General features: G+C 42.9%; 3 protein-coding genes across 4 annotated transcripts in view; 1 reads left to right on the forward strand and 2 right to left on the reverse strand.

Moving 5' to 3' along the window:
- Window positions 1-1,422: 1,422 nt before the first annotated feature.
- Window positions 1,423-5,150, reverse strand: cntd1 (cyclin N-terminal domain containing 1). The gene is made up of 7 exons (XM_030077755.1): window positions 4,912-5,150; window positions 2,761-2,836; window positions 2,504-2,675; window positions 2,232-2,394; window positions 1,964-2,108; window positions 1,740-1,836; window positions 1,423-1,536 (listed from the first exon to the last, which is right to left on the reverse strand). Exons 1-7 carry the CDS (start codon window positions 5,078-5,080, stop codon window positions 1,423-1,425), a joined length of 936 nt encoding a protein of 311 aa, XP_029933615.1. The 5' UTR covers window positions 5,081-5,150.
- A 142-nt stretch (window positions 5,151-5,292) lies between these two features.
- On the forward strand, window positions 5,293-8,095 carry coa3a (cytochrome C oxidase assembly factor 3a). The gene is made up of 2 exons (XM_030077756.1): window positions 5,293-5,678; window positions 6,625-8,095. Exons 1-2 carry the CDS (start codon window positions 5,483-5,485, stop codon window positions 6,726-6,728), a joined length of 300 nt encoding a protein of 99 aa, XP_029933616.1. The 5' UTR covers window positions 5,293-5,482; the 3' UTR covers window positions 6,729-8,095.
- A 187-nt stretch (window positions 8,096-8,282) lies between these two features.
- wnk4a (WNK lysine deficient protein kinase 4a) overlaps window positions 8,283-27,802 on the reverse strand; it is a 40,043-nt gene continuing 20,523 nt past the window's right edge. Inside the window, exons 7-21 of one of the 2 annotated variants that reach the window (XM_030077753.1) lie at window positions 26,636-26,855; window positions 24,922-25,282; window positions 21,624-21,775; window positions 20,948-21,021; window positions 19,365-19,500; window positions 18,762-18,878; window positions 17,173-17,346; window positions 15,321-15,375; window positions 14,893-15,024; window positions 12,722-13,575; window positions 12,386-12,473; window positions 10,429-11,044; window positions 9,728-9,933; window positions 9,529-9,623; window positions 8,283-9,393 (exon numbers count right to left, since the gene is read on the reverse strand). In XM_030077753.1, coding sequence (XP_029933613.1) covers window positions 9,391-9,393; window positions 9,529-9,623; window positions 9,728-9,933; window positions 10,429-11,044; window positions 12,386-12,473; window positions 12,722-13,575; window positions 14,893-15,024; window positions 15,321-15,375; window positions 17,173-17,346; window positions 18,762-18,878; window positions 19,365-19,500; window positions 20,948-21,021; window positions 21,624-21,775; window positions 24,922-25,282; window positions 26,636-26,855 — 3,283 coding nt within the window. In that variant the 3' untranslated portion in view covers window positions 8,283-9,390. The remainder of the gene's footprint in view (window positions 9,394-9,528; window positions 9,624-9,727; window positions 9,934-10,428; window positions 11,045-12,385; window positions 12,474-12,721; window positions 13,576-14,892; window positions 15,025-15,320; window positions 15,376-17,172; window positions 17,347-18,761; window positions 18,879-19,364; window positions 19,501-20,947; window positions 21,022-21,623; window positions 21,776-24,921; window positions 25,283-26,635; window positions 26,856-27,802) is intronic. The other variant, XM_030077754.1, reaches the window with a different exon arrangement.

The raw sequence follows: 27,802 nt of genomic DNA on the forward strand, positions 1-27,802 counted from the left end.
GCAGACGACACAGTCAAACACTGTCATGGTAGGCAGCTGTCTCCTCGTGAGGCCTTTACTCATATTCAACATTATAATGCATATATTGCAAAATGTAGGTCAACACCACCCAGACTAGACAAAGACATCAATTCATAGTTAGCTTTGTAGGCAGTAAGGATTAGCACTGTGCAAGGGGATGTCAAACTACCAAGAGAAGAAGAGACATAAATTTGCATCTCATAGTTGGGACTGAGCAGCAGGTACCTTCCAGTAAGTGACAGAATGAAAAGCTTTTTTAATTTGTCATTTAATAATTACTAATGCTGGAATGGATAAATATTTATTAGCCAGAGCTTATATTGGCCTCTTTGAAATGTGAAAGTAATTTCCTTGAGGCTATGATAGTAAATGTCTAGCCACATAGATAAACAGCAGCAATTTCTTTGGACTTAGAGTTATTATAAGAACATCATATTGAAATGGTCACCCTCAGTTTATTTATTTATTTATTTATTTTAATTTAAATATATCATTCACTATTTGGAAAAGGAGTGGCATATCTTCTTATGCAGTGATTGACAGCACAAAATTGTGGCAGTTTCAAAAGGCATTCAGTATGAGTTTTGTGCCAAAATAATTACACTTTTATATGCTCTATATTTTTAAAACATGAATAACTTGAGGGAATTATATCTTTATGTGAAAAGCATGAATACAATTCTGTGCTCTCCATGTGGTACTCAGTGGGTCTTTTCATTCTATTCTCAGATTTTGAGTCAACAATTCTCTTTTACACCGAGTGTAAGAGCCATCAGAGCAAGACAGAGGAGCAGCCCCTCAGCAGAGGCATCTGACACCTAATCCTCCACGCCTCTCACTGTTTTTAAATCTTGACTGACGTGAAATTTATCATTAATGCATTATGATTTATTCATTAAATGTTTATAACACAATGCAGTGCATCTAATTAAACTGAGCCATCTTGAGAGCGGATGAACTTGACAGAGGAAGGCAAAGGCAGTGAAAGTACTGAAGCTATTTAAATGAAGTCACTGTTTATTGCAATATTTATTACAGTTGTTGTTTGCAAAGTTATTGCTGTGAGAGATTTAGAACATCTTCTATACTGATATAGGTCAACGTGTTTAATTGTATTCTTAGGTAAAAGAAATGTTTCATTTAGTGAATGCTCTTTTAAAGACACTAACTCAACATTTATTCAGTTTAGGCATTAATATATGACAGCTATTTTAGGAGCTCAACTACTCAGGGAGCTGTAATAGCTTATTTTAGAGCCAGTTCATTACATTAGATAATTCAGAACACATGTATATCTCTGTCTTATGCCAGTCACCTCACTTAACTGCATAGCATATGTTGTCAGCTTATCCAATAAACTTCACTGTAAACAGAATAAAGACATTCTTTTGTTGTCACAACTCAAGTCGATGTTACAGCAGAACCGTTCTTGGTAATATGCATCAACGTCACACAGGCGAAATCTCTGATGCTCCTCCATGAGATTCCTGTCATGTGGCTGAGCTCTTGCACCACCTGTCATGCATGAAACCAAACAGCAAGCCTACATCAATGGAAATGAACAGAATGGCTTGTGCAGTATGAAACGCTTTCATTACAGATTATCAGGTAATAATGATATAGTTTGTCTGCGAGGCTGAACGTCAAACATGGAGAGAAAAAAAGGCTCCTGGAGTCATGCTATTGTGAATGTGATGCAAATACAATCTTTCTTTCACCTGCTCCCATTTGCTGATAGTCAGGATGTATGCAGCCACAGCGATGACACCAACACCAAGAAGCATGTAGTCTTCAGTCACCGGTACAAACTTCTCTCTGTTTAATGCAGGCTCATTGTTTGACCCACCAAGAGTTAAGGAGTCAGCCAGCTAACCCACTCAGTTAGAGGTACATAATCCCCAAACATCTGGAAATATGCTGTCTTTTAGAAAGATTAAATTACCTCTGCTCCCGGGATGGGCTGACACACTGAGTGGTGACTATTAACAAAGAGTCATAGATGGCAGACCTCTGCAGGCAGGTGAAGCGGAGAACATGGTGGCACAGATTATGCAGGCGTTCCACAGGGATGGATGACTCGTTGTATCCTGGGAAAGTAGAAATGTTCAAGAAATATGACTGGCTACCGAACCCCTTTCAATCAATTTTCCTAATTCCTTACATCCTAATACCTAGAATAGGTTGCTCTGTTTTGGTCTATGATGACTTACCAAGTACCTCCAGTAGTATTTCCACATATGTCAATGGACTAGGGACATTCAGTCTGAAATCAAGCCCTCTCAAGATCATCAGTTCTGACTCCAGAAGAGTCTGCTTGGAAACACTGCAGCCTATCGAGTGAAGGAAGTGCACAGCAATATTGTTGTCGATAATCTAAGTAAAACAAGACAAAGAAAGTGTTAGAATGATTACAGCATTAGAAAGCTTCTTTTGAACTGTAGGACGTTGAAAGTTAGTGGGTTGTAGGTGCCTCAAAACTTACGCTGCTGTGCAGAGACAGTTTGCTTGCAAGTTGCACACAGGAGAAGACAAGAAGAGGGAATTTCTCCCACAGCTTTTCAAAAACAAGATCTTCATAATTTCTTGGCTCTTTGGCCGCTGCGCCTTGAGGTGTGGGTGTGGTGAAAAAACTTTCAAGGTGCTTGATCGTGAACCTGAGGGGAGGATTGTCATTCAAGCGGATTTAACCATTACATCAGAGTTTAACAAGGGCGAGGCTATTGTGCAGCTCCCTCCTACCTTTCAAGCAATTCAACGGCATGGTAGCCAACCAGCGGATCAAGTCTCAGCTCTTCGGTTATCACAAAGATATATTCTAAAGAAAACCAAAGAGGGTTGTGCGGGGTCAGTGAGAGCAGAGCACAAAACAATAAATTGCTTTTCTGCGTCCCAGGATGAGCACAGTGTGTCCAAGCATTATTTAGGGAGGTGAGATGTAACCTTTGTATCTTGGACTGAACAGCAGAGAAACAAAGATGACAGCAGTCCCAGGCCACAAACTGGGCAATCCCAAAAAACATTTGCTGAAATGAAATTTTGTTCTACCTAGATATGAACAGGAATTTGTTACATCACACATACTGCAGGCATAATAAATGTAGCATGGTTAGGTCGTCTTACATAAGCTGATAAAGGGACAGACCTCATACTGGTAAATGGATTCCGCATAACAAAAGAAGGCAGACTTGAGCCAAAACGGTCCAGAGTTTATACTGGCATTTAGAGAGGCTTTAGATTCAAATGTGAACAGTGGATTGAGTTTCACATGAGGACACATATTCTCAAAGAGAACATAACAGATATTAGTGGCTATTCATACCCATTTATGAGCTCTGTGCAGGGACACTTAACCAAATTCGTTTAGAATTACAGACTTCATGGGCAAACAAAAATCAGAAATATTTTGCATCATTTATGAGGGATACAGACTTTCCTTTAGGTGATAAAAGAAAAAAAAAATCATACAGGTCATGGTGGTCCAATTAAGAATTTATTAGGAAGGGAAAGTCCTGCAACTGCGTGGCAATTAAAGGGTATTTCTGGAAATGTTTGTTTCTCTTTTCTTTGTACAAACTCCTGTCCAAAATGACAACTGAGATCTGTGCAAGTAAAACATTTAACACTGAATCACAAACATGGAGGGACATCAACACCACCCACCTGCCAAACGCTTGCAAAATTTTATCGTGACTGGCCTTTTTTTTTTTTTTTCCTCTTGACCAGTCAGTTTGGCAGGAGACCAAGAATGACTTGGAAGTTCTTCCTTACTTCCTTATTCTAAAACTCAGACTGGGTGATTAAACAGTGAGAGTGTTATTTAACCTTACAAGCTATCAGCCTCTGGTCAATGTATTAAAAAGTTTCCTGTCCTTATTCACCTAATAAATGCCGATCAGCTCAAAATGATATGTATTTTCACAAATGAAGAGATTTGACATATCATTCGTGCACCCTCACACATACACACACTCACAACTCATGGAAGTGTGTTAGAGGGTTAAAGAAATAGGCTGCACTACAAACAGAGGCATGATGATACATTTAAATCAAATAACATTTTTGTGGGACAAGAATGTAAACTACAAGAAAGCACATGTTTGTAGATTTGACATCATTCACTTTGCTTGTCATCGGCACTTTGTCTCTGGCTGGTTTTGTCAGCTACAGAGCCTCCATGGCCTTAGAAGCCTATGTTTTCATTGCATTCATCCCCTACAGCTAAAAGAGGCTAGCACCCTGAGGAGTTTATACTGACTCCTAGCGTCCTGGTTCAAAGCTCAGCAGTCCTGGTGTGCAAAGACCCAGAGAGAGATCTTGCAGGCTGGAGCAAAGCAGACCTGCTCCACCCTGAAAACAAACTTACAGTGTGTTCACAACCACAGATACTACAAGCATTGGAGTGTGTCTTAAATAAATCCATCATAAAAATACAGCTTCACAATATGTTTGAATAACCCATCCCACAGATAAAACGACTGATCTGACCCACGGTGAACTTTCAGTGCATATTTATAGGACCTACAGCTGTAAAATCACCATATAAACATACGTCTGTAGTGTCAACATAATGAAATGAAGACGTTATAAGCATTTCCATCAAGTTACACATTATTACCAAGCCGTGCAAGGTGTGTTATAACGTTATATCCAAATAACACAACAGGAAATAAAATAACTCAGCCTTATTTAAAGAATACAACAATTATGAGAAAAAAAATCCATATTTTAAATTGTGAGAGATTGTTTTAAGCCTCTCTGCTGTCATGTTTTACGTCCAGCTGAAGAATTTAAAATGCTGTCGGCAAATGAAAAATGAGCATCAGCTGTCAACCGGATGAACCAACCGTCAAGTTGAAATGTCAAGGCTGATTAGCTCTCTAACACACTCACCGAGCAGCCTCTTATCTTTGAAAACCCCGCTGCATTTTGATAAGCTGTCCAGTTTCTCCTTGTTACTTTTGTTGAGATTAATCAAAAAGTCGGATAGAAGCTCAAAGGAGGTTTGTCGAAACTTGAGATTTTTGCTTTGCCTCGGGTAAGACAGAAATCCCATCGCCATTTTTCACTAAATGGCAGTGATTAAAAATAAAGTAAAAAAAAAAATTCAACTGACTTTAATGCCTCAGTCGGATTCAATTACAGCTAATAACAAAAAAAAAAAAAAAAAAAAATGTGTCGAAATACCAGAGCTAGATTTATATTTTCCTGAAGGTGGCGATGTTGCAGCAGTTTCACTGCCAACTGACACTAGGAACCAATGTACGCCAAAGGGAGCGGGGAGCCGTTAGGCCGTTGCACAGGCGGGTTGGATGCGCTCACAGCATGGTAGATCTGACAATCATCTGCTAGGCTGTTCAAAGCGGGGCTTGACAGTACCACCACAGCGGCTCATTTATAACCCAGCTGTGCGTTTCTTCGAGAGCCAGGTGTAAAACAGCGTCTCGTTGACTGCAGCGCAGACATGGCCGACAAGACGCCGCAGAAGTCCGACGCCCCGTTCGCCACACGGATAGACCCGACCAAGGAGGCTCTGTCCCCGGAGCAGCTGCACTTCATCAGGCAGGTGGAGCTGGAGCAGTGGAAGAAGAAAACACAGAAGCTCAGGACGCGGAATGTAGCGACGGGGCTGGCTATCGGAGCACTTGTGATGGGTATTTGTATCCTTGCCGTTTGCAACACACACACAAGGTGAACGAGGGTAGCTACGTAACGTTAGCATGCTAATGTTTGTTAGCCAATGAGCTTGACACAGCACGGTGTAAAGTGAAAGGTTATTTTAGCGAAACCTCTTTAAAGTTAGTTTACAACTGAACATCTGCACTGTGTTGACAAAATGGTATTTGAGCAGATTATAGGCAAACAGAGACATCCCCATTCATTGACTGCTAGTATGTTTTCTATCTAATGCAGATGTGCATAAAGTTGAGAAAATCATGACTTCTTTAATCTTTGGATTCATTTTGACCCCTTTCAATGTTTAACACCCCTGCATACATGATTAACACCAGTCTTTGCTTAATTTTTTTTCCTAATTTAATGGGGACAAGTGGGTAAACATCAAATTAACATGATGTTTTCAATGTCCTGTGCACATTTTGTACGCTTTGGTGTTTGTGTGACCCAAGGCTCGTTTAGCTGCATGAAACATGAAAGAAATATCAACTTGAATTGATTTGGATGACACTGGAGAACCATAACATGCCATTTATAATCATCCAAAAATGTCCCTCTGCTTTAGAGGCCTAATCTAACATAACTATACCTGTAGTATAGTTATGTTTTATTTAAAGGACTATTTTGTTTCGGTAGTCAACGAGAAACAAAGTACCTGACACATAAACTTTGGTAACAATTAGTATTATAATATTTTTTTCTGGAGGTTTAAATTGCTGGTGACAAATTGACCCTAGCAACAGAAGGGTTAAACATCCTTTTGACTTTAATTTACAAGGCAACTATTAACTTTTTCGCTCTAAATTTTTAAGTAAGTTAAAGGGTGTTGAACTCCCTGGTCCGTCCTGGTGTGGCATGCTGTTTCCATCGTTACTTTGACTGTGTGTTTCCTGTTTGGATGTGTTTGCCTTGACGGTTTGCCTCCACTAGATGGCTACACATTTTACTCGGTGTCTCAGGAGCGAATCATGGATGAGCTAGACGAGGAGGCCAAGCTTGCGAGGACGCAGGGCCCGAAGACTGGTGCCAACTGAGATGCATGTGATCTGCTGGATCGCGTGATGGTGTTTCTCCTGGAACCTCTTGCACTTACAACGAGAGGAGGGACTTGCGAGGACACTGCAGCCACTCCGTCATGTTTCATGCTGGCCGCTGTGTCCCATGTTGTGAGGCAGCACTGGACTTTGTCTTGTCTTGATTGTAAAGGGTAATTGTGTTGTTCTGTTGCTAATATAAAAGTGTCTCGATTGTGGCTGACCTCACCTGCCAGTAGAAAGGACTGACCCACAAGCCTCAATATGACCTCTTTCAGATACAAGCAGCATTTTTATAAGATGAAGAAGCTCAGAGGCCCCAGACTGTAGAGTAATCAGTCATGATAATTCCTAGGGCATCCTGATCTGATGTACACCATGTGAATATGCTAAATCACAGTCAGCCATTAATATTGAATCTACAGTGGCCTTGAACACAAGGAATTGCCGGTGACACTGCTTGGATGACACACACACATAAACCAATTAAAGATATTTATGTCAATGAAGTGATAGTGTGTCTAAAAATGTATAATGTCTTCTTTTTATTATATAATGATGTCCCTGTGTGGAATGCAATGCCTTTTGCAAGAATTAGAAACCGACCGAGGCAGTGAAGACAATAAAAAATCAGTGTAATTACAATTGCATTTATTAATTTTGTCAAAATATGATTTATGCAGCCTGATCTAGCCACCAAATCTTGAGAGTAAAAATATAAAATAAGACATAGCAAGAGAAAGGCACAGATTTCAGCATGGCAGGACAGCAGCTTCAGAAAGCAATACAATTATATATTTACATTCAAAATTTTGACCTGTAATTAGTTTTCTTTGAATATATTATATACTATGGAAATCTCAACTGAGTTCATCTGCCAGAAAATTCAGTGTGTGTAAGGACTACTGTAATGGCTATGGGTTCACAGCTTTCACTGATTTCTATATCCAGCAGTGTTTCTGTTAGTTTGAACTTGTCGGAGGGCGGATCATTCGTTAAAGTACAAATATACATTTGATCCAGTAAGAAATATGGTTATAAAACATAAACTGAAGAGTATTCTCTAGCTCCCTTATGAAAAAGAACAGCAGAAATGCTACCCATACAGGAAATATACCAGTTCTTCCTGAAGTGAACACGAGTACAGTCTTATCCACAAAACAAATCTGTGTAAGTGACTGAGGACTAAAGTAGATTTTACTAAAGTGCAGAAGGTGCTTGATCTATGCAACAGGCAACACATTTTTTGATTTTGCTTGAGCAAGAATTACTTTTACCAAAATATTTAGTTTTTCTCATAACCTGTAAACATGAACTACAAATGCATTCTAATATATACACATTTACAATAAAAGGGAAAGCCAGTAGTCTAGGTGCATTTCTTTATGGATAATCAACATTATAAAAGCCCATGTTTTAAAGTGTGAGGCTTTGTTTTTGTTTTTTGTTTGTTGTTTTTCTTACAGCTATGATATTTGAAAATGGATGTGTGATGCTCCCTAAACCAAAACATTTTCTTTTGCACGTTTTTACTAAATGTCTTCCTATTCAATATTTCAAAAAATGTGTTTTGCAAAGATTTTTTTTTTTTTTTTTTTACATTTTATGATTATTTTCTCCCCTTGCCCATGATTTACATCTTCTAATGTTGGGAGAGCAGTTAATATCTCTTCATGCTGTCCTACAGATTTAAAGAAGCATCACCAATTGAAATCCTATTCAGTTCATCTAAAACTCTCTCTCTCAACTGTGAGTGAGAGAGTGTAGGTCATTCTGTCAGGCGATGTGTCGAAACAACTGAAGAACATCATGTACCGGAATATAATGTTTTCAAAATAAATGTTGAGATAAGCCGGCATCTACTAAACTGTACAACGATGCATTTAGACTGCTCTTGTCAGCCTCTGGAAGGCAGTAACCTCAGCTATACTAAAGGGTGTGTATTCAGTGTGCAGTCAGCAGGTGCTGAGACAATAAACTACAGCAAATAAATTGTGAGATTATCTTCATCATTGTCATGTATATGACAACTGTCAGTGAAAGTGTCAGAGCCTTGTTGCAGTTCACATTACTGTGCAAAGATAGATATGTGATAGAATGGCTGCAGGTCAAACAAGCAGGAAAACGATTTCCATCATTCTGGATTAAAGTCATAGTATCTGGTGCTGTGGCCCTGCAGGCCACAACTCTGTAGCACTTTGTGCCATCACTTGACTGTCCTATGCAAAAAGCTTGCTCAGAGAAAACATTTGCACCAAACTGTTGTGACATTTTGCAGAGTACTGTGGCATCCTGTTTCAGTGTGAACCGTTGGGTCTGACAGTCGTCTCGATCAAAAAGAACTGATCAGTTTCGAGCCAAACGAGACCCGGATCAGTTTGCATTCCATGCTTCACATACATTGAAATCACCAGATGTGAGTGATGTAGGGTTGAAAATCGGATGTTAATCCTGGGTAAATCCAGACTTGTGGCTGACAGTGTATATAGTCTGAGGTAAATGACCACTGGCAGAACCCTTGGACCACGGGCAGACGGAGGTGGTTTGCTTCTTGCAGCGCCAGTGAAAGGGTAAAAGCGTTCCTCGTACAGGATGGTTTGACTACTGCAGTCACACTTCAGATGAGGTAGTCCAAATATACAGCGTGCTTGGCTGAAGTTTCTTACTGGTGTCAGGGAGAAGGGGGAAAAAATTAAAACATGATTTCTGTTTTAATTAACAACAACAATAATGGTAATTTGAAGTTTTCTCATGACATATTTGGATTCAGTTTATGTGAAAATATGAAAATTACACTCACCATTCTACTAATGTCAGCGGCAAAGGTGACCCCTTTGCTGTGTTTATCCTGGGAGCTGCTGCTACTGCCCCCGAGAGAGTTCCTCCTAATAATACCTGGGAAGACAAACAGTAAGTTCAGAGTCAAATGCACATTCACATTTGGTGATTCTAACTCCTGTTAAAATACAAACTCAGAAATGGAGGTGGGTATTCCTCACCTTGGAGTGGCAGTATGTCCAAGCGCTGGAGACTATTCCTGCGGGAAGTGGGGAAGCCGCTACCCTTGGACAGGCGCCGCTGTCGACTGGACAGCATAGCAGCAGGAGAGACGATGCCTGGTGGAGGAACTTTCCCCATCCTCTCATAAAGCTCCTCAATCTCTCGCTTTTGGGCAGCCTGCAGGGTCTGCACCTCCGCCAGGTGCCTGATAGGAGAGAAAAAGTCATGTAAGCGGGCAAAGTTCTGTCACTGCTTTGAGAGTCAATGAAACAGGGTTCCAGTGGACCTTGAGAATCATCTGAAGATGGAAAAAAGGCACTTAAGTTGTTGAAAATGAAATGATGGCTTTGGAAGTATGTCATTAAACTAATGATAATATATAGCCAACAACTGATTTAAGCTTTCTAGACATTTCTCAATCTGAGAGCCAGCACTTCCTAAGGAAAAACTATGTCAGGGAAATATGCAAATGAAGGACTTCATAGCAATCACTTAGCATAAGACTATGAGTATCCTAGAAAATTTGATTTTGATCAATGTTTTACCTTACCTTAAAAATTTTGCCAAACAATACTTTGAAAGTCATGGAAAGTGCCTGAACTTGATGGGGAATCCTGATTAAAGTTCATAACTTTACAACATATTCAATCTCATCTAAGTTTCTTCTGTTAAATTGGATGGCTCCAGTGACGACACTTACTTCTCTCTGAGTTCCTCCAGCTCCTCCAGCATGTCTGAGTCATCGCTGTCTGAGTCATCGCTGCTCAGGTAGGGAGTGCTGCGGCTGTAAGTCATCATCCATAAATGATGCAGGGTATTGTTGTACTGTGGGCTGCCAGCCCCTCCATCCCACAGCCTCCCCTCCGTCTCAGCAGTCATCACAGAGAGTCCACTGTCTGCTGACGTTCCCATCAGGCTGAGGCTGCACGCCCTCCTCCGAGTCCTCCTCCTCGACCTCTGTCGCTCCTCTGCCCCTTTTTCCTCTCCCTCTTCCTCTTCCTCCTCTTCCTCCTCTTCATCTCTGTCCTGCTGCTGCTGCTCCTGGTTCCCAGCCCACCCCGCCTGACCGTCCAAGTCCTGAAGGAGTCCTGTGGAGCCTCTGTGTGGATTGGGATGAGGTGGGGACATGGTGAGGGAAGTGCCCAGACTTGTCTCCGACTCGCCCTGTTCCTCTGTGCTGCTCTCTGAGGAGGTGCTGCTGCTGCTCACTGACTGAGGCCTGGCGGGGGCAGCACCGCCCGGCACAGCAGGTACAGGGATCTCCATGCTGGGCGTCACCTGGAAGCGCCCAACAGTCACTGGTGCAGACTGGACTTCTGCGAGGTAGAGAAAGAAAGAGGAGCTAATCAATATAAATGCTATTATGTAGTGGTTTCAACCATTGTGAATGCATCAGGATGAACTTCTCCAAGTGATTTTGTTTGTATTTAAATTAATATGTATTTGAATAGTTCACTTCTGTTTATAAAAAACACCCATGTACATCACCTGATTGAGCAACTCAGTGCATTTCTAAATTGTCAGGTTTTTTTTTTTCCTTTTGGACAGAATCCTGCAATATTGGTTAACATCACTGCAAGTCAGTTGTAATATCTCCCTCTTGTAACTGTAAGAGCCTTGCAACCACCAGCAAGTTAGAAATGATGACGTCTAACGTGTAGACAGGCAGTTTATATGGGTGTGATAACACTGAAACAAGAGATCAATCATCAGCTGGACAGCAGCCACTGTTCTCTAATCTCATCACACTCGACTGATGAACAGAACAGAGCTCCATTCATTCCTCACTGATTGGGTGAGATTAAAGAAAATATGTTCATTGACTACCCACTGGAAAGAGGTGACAAACTGTTTCACCGTTTCATATGTCCTGATCTAATAATGTGTATATCCTCTATACAACATTTCATTTCATTTATCAGTCACAAACAATCAAGTGACACATACAATTTGAGTACCTGGAAGTACTCATTGTTGCAGATAATGTAAATTTAGGGCTTTGAGTCCTGCAGTGCCTCAGTCTGCCCACTAAGTGTCCCCCTCACAGCAGACACTGGAGCGGCTGGCTCCGTACCAGTTTCTTTCGGTACCCACTGAAACAGAGGGAACTCTGTTAAGTGTAGGCCTCTGAGGCGGGTATAAATACTGACAGGTGTGGATGTGGGGAGGAGAGGCCTATAACAAGCATTGACGCATTCTGATTGGTCGGTGCCAGTGGGCAGGACCGCCATCACACCTACGTTTGTGTCCCTATTCAATGGAACATTACATCCAGACATGCAGTTACGCAATGGCTCCTGAGGCACCACTAAGAGGTGATAATGTCACCAAACACCAAAGATAAAATGGAGAGAGGGAGAGAACTGAAAACAGCTCAGAAGGCAAATTGGCCATAACAGAATCATCAGACTCTATTTAGACCTAATACATAGTAAAACTGACATGCATGAGAGGGAAACCTTGAGAAGTATGGCGTGTATGTGTGTGTGTGTGCATGTGTGTGAGTTTGTTTGGGGTGCTAACAAAAACATCATATGTCATTTTCCAACACGCTCACAGCTCCTGGCTGGTAGAACGACATCACTCTGGACATTTAAGATCCATAGACGGAGGAGAACTAGTGGGAGAAATGTGAAAACACACACAAAATGTCTTACCAGAGTCATTGGAAGAGGCTTTCGGTTTAAGACCACTGGCATTCATCTCAGGTACTGGAGAACGCAACTGAGTGTTGAAGGATGATAACTAGACAGGATGCAGGAAGAGAAAACACATCATTCTTACACTTATGTTATATTAACAGCAGCTCTGACAAAAGACTTGAGTAGATAAGCCATATTAGATACATATGCAGTTTTCAAACAAAAAGTAAAGTAGATGTTGCATGCTATCTATGAGGCTTTTACAAATCTTTATTGTGGATAAGTTCCAAGTGTAGTTTTTAGTCTCATTAAGTATAAACTGTGAAATAAACACAACTAGTGATGACTCACAGTATTTTCAGGGCTCTCTGGGGGTGACGGGGAAAGATCTGAGGAGGAGTTTGAACTGGAGCCTTCAGATTTGGGTTTGGCCTGGGCTGGATCCGGAGCTGGGTACGGGACTGTGTAGTTGCGGAGTCTGTCGTCCTGGGCCAGGCTGGGGGGGTTGGACGATCCAGCCTGATGCAGAGACTCTTGAGGAACCTGCGGAGGGACGGAAGGCATGGAAGGGGGAGAGATGGAATGTGGCCAGCCGGGATGTCCGCTCTGAGGATACACAGATGGATCCATCTGCAGCGTGCTGTCAGGGCTGTGGTAGACACCAGGCTGTGCTGGGATGCCCCCTGTGGCATACGGGACCTCTGTTGGTGAGGTCTGGTAATGCGGTGGGTAGACAGATGGGTAGCCTGACTGTGGAGCCATGTGAGGTGGCAGCTGGGGATGGAAGCCTTGGATGGAGGGCATTCCCTGGGCGGGCAGGCTTGCAGGAGGAATGAAAGACTGTGCCATGCTCATGGCCATGGAGATGACATTAGCCAGGGAAAAGAGGGGCTGGGTTTGGGGGGGCCACATATTGGGATGCTGATGTGCAGGAGGGGACATGGAGGTGCCCTCGCTGCTGCCTGGGCTTGGGGTCTCCGTCAGGGGGCTAGGCGACCCTGGAGCTGGGGAATGGGCTGTAGGGATGGTGGGGTTGCTGGCTACACGTGTGAGGGGAGCATGGATCCCTGCTGCTTTGGGGGATCCAGGGGAGTTTGGGTACGGGAATGGGAAGTGTGTGTGGCCCATGAATGGCAGTTGATAGTGTTGGTGGTGAGGCAGGAGAGAGGTGGGGTGGTGGGGCTGTTGATAGTGGAGAGGAGACCCTGGGAAACAAAAAGAAGATCAACAATGTCTTAATTATTTGTAGCTGGCAGACAATAATTTGCTTAGCCTGGCATGGAAAAATTTTCACAACCAAACCTTGTATAAGAAAACCCAGGCATGCCATAACACCTAAGAAGGGTTATTTTAGATCGAACACCCCTGCACCCATGCAATGGAATATTGGACAGAGCCGACCTAGAAAGACAAGTTATATCACTCATTCTTCCTTTCTGCTCAGGTTTTAGTCCATCCAGTTCTTCCTTTTGCCCCCTGCCAAGGCATAAGTCATTTGGAGCATAAATCCCTCCTGTGCTTTAAAAAGATCGGTTTCCATGGAGAAAAGAGATGTTTTGCTTTAACACAGTATCTGTCTGTAATTGCTGTTGTAAGCTGGAACGGTTATACACAGGGCACACGCGGCGGTGAGGGATTCAACAAGGGACACTTTGCGCATGACACATCAGCTGTGTTTAAATGGCATACGTGTGTGCGTTTGTGCGCGCGAGTCTTCAGATTTGATTATGAATTTTAGAGCGGTATTTTTTTTTAAATCACTCCTTGGGGAATTGTCAGGATGCCAATAACCAGGCCCAATTCATTGATTTGACATTTGCTTCAACAATGGCTCTACAGTTGTAAACCACGCCTCCTGCTGATGAGGTAAACCAGCCTCCTCTCTTTCCATGCTGATGGAAACATAGGTTAGGCAACACTTTAATGACGGCGGGTGGCCACAGAGCCATTGCGACAGAGACCATGCAGTGGACGTCTTGCAGAGAGGGGACACGGACAACAGGGAATGGGGATATTCAGATGGCTTCTAAGGCTGAAGCTGGGGTAGGATGGGGGATGTGTGCTCTGTAATTGACTTCATATGCCCCTCCTGTCAGGAGACAGACTTTGGTGAGGGGAGGAGGCTTTCTTGGAAATTCTGTAGGAGTTTGTGCTGGCAAACAGATGTTGCAAAGTATCACAGCACTGGAGAAAAGCTCATGCTTCACAGGGACAGCATTCACGTCTCCCTAAAAGCCAGAAAGCGCCCTTCAGGTGAGGTAATTACCCAAGAGGCCCCGCTGCAAGGCTGACACAGACCCAGGCTTTGAGGTGTGGGGAAAGTGGTTGGCGCCATGCAAATGCCTGAACAATACCAAGAACGGGCCCGGAGGAGGAGGGGGCGAGCTTTTTATGAGGTAGCTGAGCCTACTTCTGAGTTATTCTTTGCCAAAACACTGTAACAGTTTTGCTGTGTAGTGAAACAGTAAACAATGCAAGGTCTCTTCACACAGGACCAGAGGGACAAATGGAGGGCTATTTACCTGGGCCGTTGTGGAAAGACTGGGAGCGTATGAGAGGTCGCCCAGGTGAAGTAATGTCTGCATTGAAGAAGTCTCCAGTGGGTACTGGGGGAGAGTCACGTACCCCTACACCCGGGTTAGCCACACTGAAATCTAAATCAAGACACGCACATGCATGAACGCATGAACATACACAACACACTTAACACACACATGCACCGGGACCATGCACAGACAAATGAACAAACAAGGCATGCAACAAAGACATGCATGCTCATATAACATGCTGCAGCAGAGACCTAATTTCACTTGCTCTAAGTCATGAAATGGGTATTTCATGAAATGGGCAAAGAAAAAAGACCAGGAAGCAAAGTCCTACGGAATCCATTCACTTTCACTTTCATATCATATTTAATCTTAAAGAGCATCTTATCAGACTTGTGACTTACCAGGCAGAGAGGAGGAGGAGTGTGTCCGAGCCAGGCTGTGACTATGCAGATTAGGCTGTAACAGAGAACATTTGATAAACCTCAGTATAAAACTAATATACATACATAATTGTCCTTGAGTTGAGTCTATTATTTAAACAAAATATGCATGTACAAAATGAGTAATACAGGATTTTCACCTGGCTACATAATGGGAAAGAACAAAAGAGAAAAGACAACATGGGCTATCTCATAATTTAGTTGAAGACTGACTGCCTCTGATTATACAATTTTTTTGGTACAGTACAATTCATCTGGTTTAGCACCAACAGATGGGACACAGCTCGACTGGAGAGTAAGTGGTACTACATCAATCATGCTTTCTGCTGCTACAGTGTCCTTAAGCAAACAGGATGCTGATTAAGGCTTGTTGCACTGCAGGTGACCCCAAGGTCAGACCTCTGAGGATGTTATATATGCATACGTGTACAATACATATTTTGTGTGTCTCTATTGATGCAAAATATAAACAAGCTTCAGTGGACCATAAAGAATCTCCAAGATGAGGCTCGCAAGACGTTACTGTTCATTTGGCAAGAAATGTTTCCATAATAAACACCATTTTATGGAGCAATTAAGATAACCATAAAGGCCTCTTTACGCATTCACACAAATTTATTTTACAGTGAGTCATTTAACCTCTATAATCTGAATAACAGGCCCTTTTAATCTGGCTCAATCTGTGACAACCCCTGTGAGCTGAATAAGCTGTGAACGCTTCCCTGACAGTAGGCAGAGGAATCCAGCATCAGCTAGATATGCAAAGGCTTGAGCTCCATTTATAAACAATATCTCCTCACAAACCCAGCTCAGAATAGCTCCTTCCCTCAGAGGCACCACAGCCAGAATAGAGATAGCTCGATGGGTCTCGGGGCTTGCGGGTTGCATTCTTCCCGACTTAACAAGCATGCTCTGTTTTTTTGGAAGGAGGATGCAAATATCTGGGGAGCACAGCCATAGGGGGGTCTTAAGGGATGTGGTCCATGGCCTGTTTTCAATCAGGTCGTGGACTGAAGCCAGAAGAGATTTGTCCATAGCAGCCCTGGGTAATTATGCACCCAGGGGGTCGGAACCATGGCAGTAGGTGGGTGTGTAGGTGGGGGGAGAGTGCTCTTACTGGTCTCATGTCTTATATGAAACTCTACGTTGTTCCAAGGCTATTTTCCATGAACATATTAGATTTTTTTTTTTTTTAACTGAAGGGTACAAAGAGATTGTGCTCTTTGTGTCCTGGCAGGACAGATTCTTCTCTCCCTTGAGCACACCGGTCTGAATTAATCTGAGCAGCCATTAGGTCATCTTTTGTACCAGATTACATGACTGCTAACTCTATTATTTCCTGGGAGTCCTCCTCATTTTAAGGTACAACCTTTCACAGAATCTTTTCTTTATGGCATAAGGACTGAGGAGGATATAGTAATGGAGATGCGTGTGGGATCGCATAATAAAAACAGGGGATGCTGGGTGTAATTCCACAAATCACTAGCTTTTATGACATCGGTGCTTTTAGTATCATCATGCTCCTAATTAGAGTGTTACCTCAGGTGGCTTTGAGGACATTTTGTCCTTAACCCCCTATCTCTGAGGGCAAGTCCCAGGAAAGCCACTGTGGAAAGTCTACAAAACGCTTAATTGAAGGGTTTCCATTTGGGACAGATTTATGGGTCAGATAAGCACAGCTCTGGACACACTATGGTTGATGTCATTAATGATGATCAGCCAGTGCAATGAAACATGTGGCCAGGTCCTGTACTTCTTTTGTTCTCGGCTAAAATACAGCGATGTGGATGTTTGGAACCGAACGGCTTCTGACCTGTGAGGAGGACAATGAGTTAACTCCACTGTGGAAAGGAGGCCGGGGTGGACCATGCCCACTGGAATGGACAGATTGTTCTTTCGCCATCAGAGCCTCCGCCCGCTTGATGATGTCACCCATGCGGTGGATGAAGCCCTCCTTCTCTGATGGCAAGATGAATTCATTGTGCACCTTAAAGACAAAAAAAAAGAGTGCACATTCCTATTGGCACTAGACACATTTATTGTTTGTTTGCGAGTCCATCTATGCATTCATCCGTCCACCCACTCGAAGCACACACCCAGTTACCCTCAGCTATTGTTTATTGTGCAAAACATAAATTGCACTGGTCTTGTGCAACATCCACAATACAGCAGCTTGTTAGAGGAGGTTTTGAGTTTTGCATATTCAGGCGGTTTTGAGCGCTGCTGTGAATTGTGGGCTGGGTGTGGTGACTGTCTCCTGTCAGCATGGTATAATTCAGCTTGTTTAAATGCTGCACTAATAACCGCGGGAGCTCTCATGATGCCTGGTGCCCCTACTGAGCCAAGACCGAGTAAACAAAAGCCCACTGTATTTTAGAGTCCGAATAAACAGTGCATTCAGTGAACAAACGGTGCTGGTACACCCACAAAGGTAGAAACATGCTGCCTCATCATGTCTTCCTTCCACAAGCTCATGTGTGTCTCTGCACTAACACATTCCCCCCTCCCCCCCCGTTACCGACCCACAGCGCCGCTGCACTGAAGCCCGAATGACACTTGGGACGGGGCTGCTTATCTGTGTCACTCACTTTCCAATAACTTAGATACAATATCAGCAACAGCTTGGAGTGACAAACAAAAGGCTATTAACTGAGGGCAGAATTAATAGTGTGTACAGGCAACCGAGATACAATCTACCATGGGGACTTTATCAGCTCACTGCATCAGTAAACCGATAAAGCCTTTCATTTATTTATTCTGTACAAACTACACAAGAGGCACAGTCTCCCAGAGGTGATAACAGATATCAAAACTAACAAGAGTGACGGTTGTTGTGCTGTGCAAATGTTAAAAAGTTAGTTAATGATCATTTTGCATTCATATTTTCATGTTATATTTCATTCAGAACATTTCCTACCTAAACAATAACCCCAACTTGCTGTTACACCCAAACATATTATTCCTATTACTTTAACTTTGAGTAAATGGATTTCTTAACTTTTCAAACATATATTTTTTATTTGGAATTTGGAATTTACAAGAAAAAAAAACACTTTCTGATGGAGGAAATCTGAGATCTGGAAAACAACTAAGATTTAATGAATTGTTCCTTGGCCTGGAGCCCATATCTGTCCACTAAATTTCATAAGTTTTTGAGATATCCTGATGACAGGCTGACACCAAAACTAACTAACAGTGGTGGGAGCATAACGTCCTTGAAGCAGGTTATAAAATCACTAAGTAATCATCTTCCCTTATGTTAAAGTTAGATATTCAAGTTAGATATTCTGTTTTTCTCGAGGTAAAATAAAGGTTGATGGTGTGATAATCTATTATTGATGCAGTGTATATAGCACACCTGTTCCTCACTGAATGGGCGCTGACGAGGCAGCGGTGACTCACCATGACAGCGGCGATGTCCTCGGGGTTATCTCCATCCAGGTCAAACTTGAAGGTAACCATCTTGTCGTTATGGGTCTGCAGCTGACACTCCACCACCCGGTCCACTTTATCAGAGAGCTGCAGAGACAGACGGGGTCGATGGTGATGAGGGACATTTGTTTGCCATGTGAAAACACACAGCACGCTAAAACAATGTGTGCATATTCTACATGTTTATCTGCATGTGTGAAAACGTATGAGCGTGTTGCACTATCCACTCTGTGCACATGAGGATAAGTTTACAGTGTGTGTGTGTGTGTGTGTGTGTGTGTGTGTTGTACTATCTCCTGCATGCACATGTAGGTCAGCCTGATCTGTTCGTCTCTGTCTCCAATACAAGAACACTCCTTAAGAGACCACAGTGTGTCCTGATCACAAAAGAAATGTACTGTGGCTGTTCTTGGAAGAACACCATAAAAAACGATAAGATTGCGTAATCAGGGTGTAGCTTGACCACTTCTCCAAAATAATACGCATCCACTAATTCATTCATTGCAGCGGCCTGATTTATTTGTTTACCCATTCACAGTATTGTAATTAAACACAATGTTTGATTTATCGTACCCCTGTGATGCGCAGCCTTGACCGGGCCCTCCTCCTGAACAGCTTCCCGGCTGTCCGTCTGGCGGCTGTTTTCCCGCTCTTCTCTGATAGGCCCTCGTAGCCGTCACTCAACCCGGAAGTCACATCAGAGGCGTAGCTGCAAAGAGATGGATTAGGAGTGACTAAATATGTCCAGTGGTTATGGAAGCCACGGATACATTCCTCCTGCAGTAATTTAGAAGTTAATACATCAACCAAGTCAGACGTGACAAAAAGTAATTGACTATCCATCAACACTGAGTGTCTTGGCATCATGCACAGAAAGAAGCAGACCCCTTATATGTCAAATAAAATCTTGATGTGTTATAGTGAGATGTTACTGGGCTGAGTTAGGAACCAGTTGGACAGTTTTCAGGGTGGACAATACGTTTTCACTGGACCCTATGAGAAACTGGTGTTTGTTTTCAAGAAATAAACAGCTAATCCACGTGATGTGTTGTATTTACACAATGATCAAGTTTTAGGTTTCAGAGAACTGAAGTACATTGAGCACATTTTATAAAAAGCTCTGGTTCAGCTAATTGCGTGTCCTGGGCCTCTTTGGATTGCTGTGGTCACTTATTCCCTCCTTCCACTATGGCCAGCAAACATTTACAGGCCTGCTGCTTGGCAGCAGCCACTCATCTCTATTTAAAATCTCTTCCTCATAGGTAACTTCAGTTCACGGCAAAGCTTGTTTTCCCCACTAAATGTTGAGGACATGGAAATTAGAGGAAATAATTAAGAGCTTGTGTTTGTTTTGAATTCTTATTTACACTGATAGCAATGCTTCTGTTTTGTGTGTATTGTGTATCTCTGAAATGCAATACTACGGACTGCCAATGCCTGACTATTCTCAAGGGAAGAATTAAGCACTATGGATTGAAGCTTTTGCGATGTAGTGAACCCGAAATAGCACATGCCTAAGCTTTTACAAAACATGACACTCAACAGATTGGTGTGTGTTTCAAGCTACCCTGGGTTTAAATAAGGACAAGACAAATAGTGTCTGTTAACTGCAAATCACACCTAAACTTTCAATAAAATTAAAACAAACACAATGCTTTTTGGCCCAAGTACAGAAAAAAATCCATTGGCATCTCAGGTAGCGGATACCTAAGTGCCATAGCTGTTATGAAACATTATACTCTTTGAACACAGGATGGACGCCACATGACAGCCCAGCCCAACCCCGTCACCCCCCATCTGCCCACCCATAATCTGCTTTCATGCAGAGAATAAAGCCTCCCTCTCCTCACATACCACCAACATGGAAAAACAGAGCCTCCACAACATCTGAGACCCCGTCACACAGAAACCTGCAAGGGTCCACTCTGCCTCAGTCTAATAAAAACACAGAAGAGGCTGCTGATTGCCTCAGGCCTGTTGTCGCAGCCGCACTGATGTCAAGGAGGAGTTATATAGGGAACACCAGACGTTTCTACTCGATTTATATTGATTTTCAGGCGGCGTAACTTCATTAAGGAGGGGCTATTGACCTCCAATGTTCCTTTGATGGACAAAAAAAAAAAGAAAAAAAGAGCAGAGCAAAGAGCGGGGTTTACCTGTCCACAGGAGAGCTGAAGCCACTGGGGGGACCCGAGTTGCCATGATCTGTGTTGCTGGAAACCGCAATACTCTATGAATAGAAACGAGGGATACGGTTAGGTAAACATGGCAGCAGAATTTCATTTATTTTTATTTTTTTTTTCTTTGTTTTTGAGCCAGACCACAGATGGTGGACATGAAAGCTTTTTCACATGCTGTCTTTGAAATGAGGAAGTATTCTATAAAAAAGCACTTTACACCCGCTTCCTCTAAACAAATGGTTTAATAATCAAAATAGCATTAACTCAACATTAATTACATTTTTATTAACTTTGTATATACTCAATGTGGAAATTACATCAGCAGTGAACTCTGGACTGATTCTGTACAAAATACGTTACAAATAAGACTTAAAACAGTTTTTTTTTAACTGAGTGAAAACTGAAACCACCGTGAAATAAACACGTATATTTATTGATCATTGAAAGCACACTTTGTTTCACCATTTGGGTTAACGCTGTACTATAAAAGCAAGAAACTATTCTTAAACTATTCATTGTTTACGTAACCTCAGCGCTGTGTTCGAGGAGTAATGGTAATGAAGGAGGGCCAGTTAAGATTTGCAAGTCATGCTCTCCACCGTCACCACAGGCCCTCCACTTTGATAACAAGCTCTTTATTGAGGCCGCTCACCGAGGGGAAGCGTAGGGCCGGGATGGGGAGGCCATTTGCAGGCGGGGTGTCTGTGTGTGTGGTGGGGGGCGTTGGGGGAGCGTTGAGGCTGCGGGCCTCCGAGGGATCCTGAAGCCCCGAAGAGCTCAGATAGCCATCCGTCTCACAGTCAGCTGTTACAACAAAAGACATAAGCCATTAGCATGTGACCTACCACGGCTTGCATGATTGATACACACAAACACACACACACACACCTGATTACCCCATCTGAGTTATGGATTAGCATGGCTCTATGGATACAATAAAGGGAACAGAGGCTGGGTGTATTTAGAGTAGATAAGACTGATTCACTGGGATCCGCAGCGAGAATATTTGGGTTGTCTCTCTGATCGGGCCCAGCAAACATTCAACACGTACAGCACAGCATGCACACCCACACCAACATCTACAGAGGTAACACTGACAGGGACTGAATAATTCAGTTATGCACAGTCTCACATTTCACTGTAAGCCTCCCATGTGCTTGGAGATCCAAAAGACTTGCTAGTGAGTACAAGTGAGCGCCTAATGCAGCGAAAAATGTCAGCCTGCACTGCTTTTCTGGAGCACAACCAATTTCTGTGTTACACTCTTGAAGCCTAAAGTTCATGTCTGAAGGACACACCTGACCCACGCGTGACACCACAGCATGTTTCAAAAGTAGGTCAATAACTTTAATAATAATAGCACCGACAAGCAGGATGATTTTTGCCATTTTTCCCTGCTGACGGGTGCTGGTGTCTGCCCATCTGTCAGGTCAACACTTTACTTAAAGGCAACACATCCTGAAATCTACTCAGCAGACTGCCATGAGATTTAGTGAAAACATTCATGCTCCTCAGAGGATGAACCCTGTCAGTTTGTCTCTTGCATCAATTTACCAAATTTGATATCTCAAAATATAGTGAGTGGATTGCAATGAAATTTGGGTGCACATTTGTTGACTTAATTAGGGCCCGAGCACTGGAACAGTGCGAAGCCCTATTGTTTTTGCTTCGTTTCTTTCTTCTTCTTCTTCTTCTTATTATTATTACGTCCAAGTAAACCTTAATTTGACCCCCTAAACATGCTCAAAAACTCACCAAATTCGGCACGTACATCAGGTCTGGCGAAAAATTTGATAAAATGGACAAACGGACCCCCTAAGTGCAAAAATGGGCTCGGTAGCGCCACCTAGGGACACAAAGGCAGCTGGTGCGGCCCACAGGAATGTGATAGAAACACCAAACTAATGCCGAAATGTAGGTCTCATCAAGCCCTACAAATGACGCGCTGACACCCCCCACCTAAAACCAACAGGAAGTCCGCAATTTGCGTTTGAAAGTCACGTTCTCGCCCAAAATTTCGCTTTGAACGAAATCTATCTCCTCCCAGGCTGTAAATGTCAGCGGCTTGAAAATTTAACAGATGACAGAGGACACAGTGCTGAACAAAAGTTGCTAAAGATTCCGTCATTACTTGATTCGTTTGGATTTTATAAGACCTCAAAGTCGGAGTGGCCAAAACCAACACCTCGTTTTTTTCCATGGAGTTTGGTGTGAACAGGCTGACACTTGGCACTAATTAAGCCCCTGGAGTCTAAAGTAAAAGTCTGACTGCTTTGAAAACTATGCAGATGGAAAGAGGACAAAAATTCCTACAAAAATATGTCGTTTTGATGTGGATTGGACCAAGTTTGTGGGAGCTGTGAAGAGTTTTCAAACATTTTTGACTCTGGTGTGCTCTGCTCTGCACTCTGCCTGGACATGTGACTCACTCTAGCTGCCTCAGGAATGCGCAATACACACCCATTGTAAGAGCTCAGAGGGAGCAGAAAACACTCTCAAACTTAAACTGCCATAGCTTAAAAATGGTAAAAGATAGCAAAATCATGTAAATGGGAGATTTATAGATCCGAGTCTCGTGACTCGTTTAAGCTTTGAATCAAGTCTGTAACTCAAACGGTGACCGAGCTGTGACACCTCAAACGGGTGGGTTTTCTGGATTTCTCCATTGGATTGAATGAGGATTTCTCTGTCTGCCTGCATTTTGGTCTGATCATGCCACAGCTGCCAGTACTCAAGTCAGTCACACACTAGGACATGCTAAGGGCGCCATCTGCTGGAGGGGCGCTGCTAGTGGCCAGAGGGGCACCAGCAGCGAATGTACTACCAGTGGGTTTTTGTTGGCGTCGTGTGTGTGTGTGTGTGTGTGTGTGTGTGTGTGTGTGTGTGCACGTGCGTATGTGTGTGTGTTTGTGTGAGTGAGTGAGTGAGTGAGTGAGTGAGTGTATGTGCCTGCATTTTGGTGTGATCATGCAGCAGCTGCCAGTAGTCCTGTCGGTCACACACTAGGACTTCCGCGGCCTTTCAAAATAAAAGCCCAAAACTCTTTCACAATAAAAGCACCGAAAAATACCCTTAAAGCTGGAACACACGGACGAATTGTCTGCGCTTCGACACGCGCGCCGTCCCCGACGTGCACGGGGGGGCGAGGGCCCGTCCAACGCTGCTTGCAGCTTTAATTTGTCATTATAACAGCAGAGATCAGTAGTCCATAAATAATAGGTGTACCCGGAAACAGGAAATACATTTAATAATACAGTGATTATTAATATGCATAAAATTATATACCTACTTTTGATCATGCATTGTGCATATGAAGAGTTCATTTGCAAAAACAGATAAAAGCCATTCTTAAAATGAATACACCTTTTTCACTGATACACACACACACACACACACACACACACACACACACACACACACACACACACACACACACAAAGCATGATTTAGGATAATAAAAATGATGCCAGGCTAAATAAACATATAAAAATAGAAATAAATATATAGTAAATTTTAATAAAATTCCAAAAAGTTTAAAAAGGTTTTAAGAAATTCAAATGGAGATATCTGTTTTTGCAAACAAGTTCTTCATATATATTTCTATATATTTACATAGGTGCAATCTATCATGCACTTAAAGGTGTTTTTTGTTGCATAATGAGCAGGGAGACTGATCATTATATTGTCAGGGTCCGTCACTACAATGGAAACCACCAACCATCTTCAGTATATATCAAATGTACACACACACACACACACACACACACACACACACACACACACACATACAGTGGGTAAGGCTCAGTAAGTAAAGCATTGCACTAACACTGTCAGATTTATGAATGTGCTTCCTACTGTGGCCCCCATAACAAAAATGTAAGGAGCCATGTTCCAGTCTGGATTAAAGCATTCACAAAAAGACCAATGGGATGTTATGCTGTGTTGCTCACAGTTAGCAGAGGAGCAGCTGTTGTGGCGGATGTGGAAGTGTTGATCTGCCTCGGGCTCCTCTGGCTCTGCGGGGAAGTTGGAGCTGACTCCAGAGTCCACAGAGCTGTTGACAGGGGACAGGATGGGGGTCGGAGGAGTCTGGGCCGGGGTGGGGCTCTCGGCTGCGACAGGTTCGTTGACTTTCGGTGAGGGCAGCTGCAGCTCCGGCTCTTCCTCGATGGCCTCTTGTTCCTGCTTCTTCTTCTGCTCCTCTGCCTGCCTCCTCAGCTTTTCCCTCTGCCGCTTGATGGCCGTCACCCTGTCCCGTATGGCCTTTGCCACCAGCTTGAAGTCTGCCTCACACACAAAGCCCAGCACGACCTGCATAACACACAGGTGGTCAGGGCACAACACTGCAACACGTGTATAAGTCAGAGACGTGGCACAACAATATGTAGATCATTTATACAAGTCTGCAGCAATCATTTGATGTGACGAAGGGCTTTGTGCTAACAGCATTTGCTCTGTGGCAAATCGATACCCATTGACTGTGTTCTTAGTATGTCAGGCTGGCGTCTTGCGCATTGTCTCGTCACGCACTCAGAGCACGGCATTTAATAGAGTGGGACAGTCGGTCTTAATCTGCCTCTCAACACATAAATCAGATTACATCAGATCACCCAGACTAGATGTCCCCTGCTGATACCAAATTTGATCTTGATGAAAAATATCACAAAGAGGTAAACAGGGAAGGAATTGTGGCTTGAAGTTTCATTAAAAGTGACCTCTGCGGAGGTGGGTCTGGAGGACATAAGGGCTCGTTTCGTAACAAGCCAGAGAGCCATTATATTATTAAAGACGTGACCTCGGCTGCTTCCTGAGCCGCGCTCTCACATTTCGAACTGTCGATGATTAAATGTTGAATGGTGCCCTTGACACACTTTGCACAGCATTCTCTCGGGTTTATGGGCTGAGCACTTGTCAATGTCTCCGCTGTTATGATCAAACCATAAAACAGAGCCATAATGGTCTCGGGATGCATTAGTGGCCTTGGCTTTACAGTTTCCGGTCAGTCATCAAACAGAGTGATAGCTCATAGCGGAATTTCTCTTTCACCTTTCAACACTGTGGGACGGTGTGACATAATGTTAGCTTAGCCTAATTTTTCAATGGCACCGAATCCAGGTGAATATCAGCATTTCCATCTGCAGTGGATACCTCTTCTACAGATATCATATCCATAATTTCTGTGGAATGCGTATATCTAATAAAACTTAATAATAACATTTCGCCTGAGCGTAGACCTCTCCCCTAATAAATAACTCAACTTGGAATGTAAATACTGAAGGAAGAAAAGAATCAGCCACAAGATTTGAGTCGAATTGAGTCCAAATTAGGCTTTCACTTAATCACATTTCCGTTTTCTTCAAATCCCTCCTCTGGAAAGAAGGGTATTTGGTGCTTAATTGTGTTAAAAATACTGAGGTCAAGACCAAAATCCACGATTAGACTGAGTATGGCTCCACCTTCCCCTATAAAACCCATTAAAAACTGTCACCATGAAGACACACCATACAGGTCGTGACCAGGATACAGCGTCCATGTGGGTGTTGGGTGAACTTGCCCCCACATGCTGATCTGGGGTTAGTTATACAATTTTCCCCCCACTAATGGCTGCAGCTACATATTGGGGTCAGCGGAGCAGCTCGTGAGCGTCTGCGCGAGCCAGCCTACCATCTCCTGAGCCACCTCCTCGGGCACGTCCTTGTAGAGCTCAAAGAGGAACTCGATGGCGTTGTTGTCCTTGTACTTCCCGTGCAGCTTCTTGGTGTCGTCCATGCGCAGCCACAGCTTCAGGCCCGACTTCACCATGTCGTCCTCCTCGGCCAGCTCCACGTGCACGCCGTTGTTCTCCTGGAAGAAGGTGTGATCCAGGAGGTCCTGGATGGTGTACCTGTGGACGACAAGGAATCGGTCTCGTCGGTGGCCTCTAATCACGGCAGCCTTCTTAACCCTCCTGCTAACTTTAGGGTCAGTTTGACCGCATTCAGTGTTTAACGTCTCGAAATACATCATTAACATCTTTTTTTTTGCGTAATATTTAAAGAATTTCCAAGTGGGTAAACATAAATTAACATGATGATATGTTTTCAATGTCCTGTACACATTTGGTACCCCACATAAACTTGGGTAGCAATTTTTATTATAATCTTTGACGCCAATTGGTTAAAAAAAAAAAAAAAACTTAATAAACTGAAGGTAACAGGACAGTTAACACATTTTTATTTTCTTTGTGGTACACGGTGTCCATACAGATGCTGTTTGGTAGAATTTTCTCTTGAGAATAAAAAAAAAGATGAGCGTCCTAAGCCAGAGTGTTGGACACACATAACTAAAAACTGTCGGCTCTAACTAAAGAAAATCTGTGCGAGGACATATTTACTAGAAAACTGATGCAAGCAGTAAATAACTCTGAGGGGAGAGGGAACGGCTGAGTGAACCAGAGTTTGGAAAAGGTTGGGCCAAAAAATACAAATGAAAGATGTACTGTTACAGTTTATAAGCCTCCAGAAAGCTCCAAACAGAGTGCTGGAGAAAAAAAACAAAATGGAGAAATGGAATAAAAAGTTGGAATTGGTTACCAGTCAAAGAAACAGGACAAATAATCCTGTAGAAATTAAAGGTGCACGATGGAAATTTTTTATTGCCTGGGACTGATTGAAGTGAGGACCCTTTGGATGCAACAGACAAAAAGCAAGGAATACACATATAATTTGATTTTTGAGTTGTCATCATAGTGACTGTCTCACTTAAAGATTATGTATTTATTGTACATTTTTGTATAAAGGCCCCTGGTTTCATCCACCTTTGGCAATTTTGCATAGCACCCCATTACAAGAT

The sequence above is a fragment of the Myripristis murdjan genome, chromosome 19 (genome assembly GCF_902150065.1).
Source record: "Myripristis murdjan chromosome 19, fMyrMur1.1, whole genome shotgun sequence".
Taxonomy (NCBI): domain Eukaryota; kingdom Metazoa; phylum Chordata; class Actinopteri; order Holocentriformes; family Holocentridae; genus Myripristis; species Myripristis murdjan.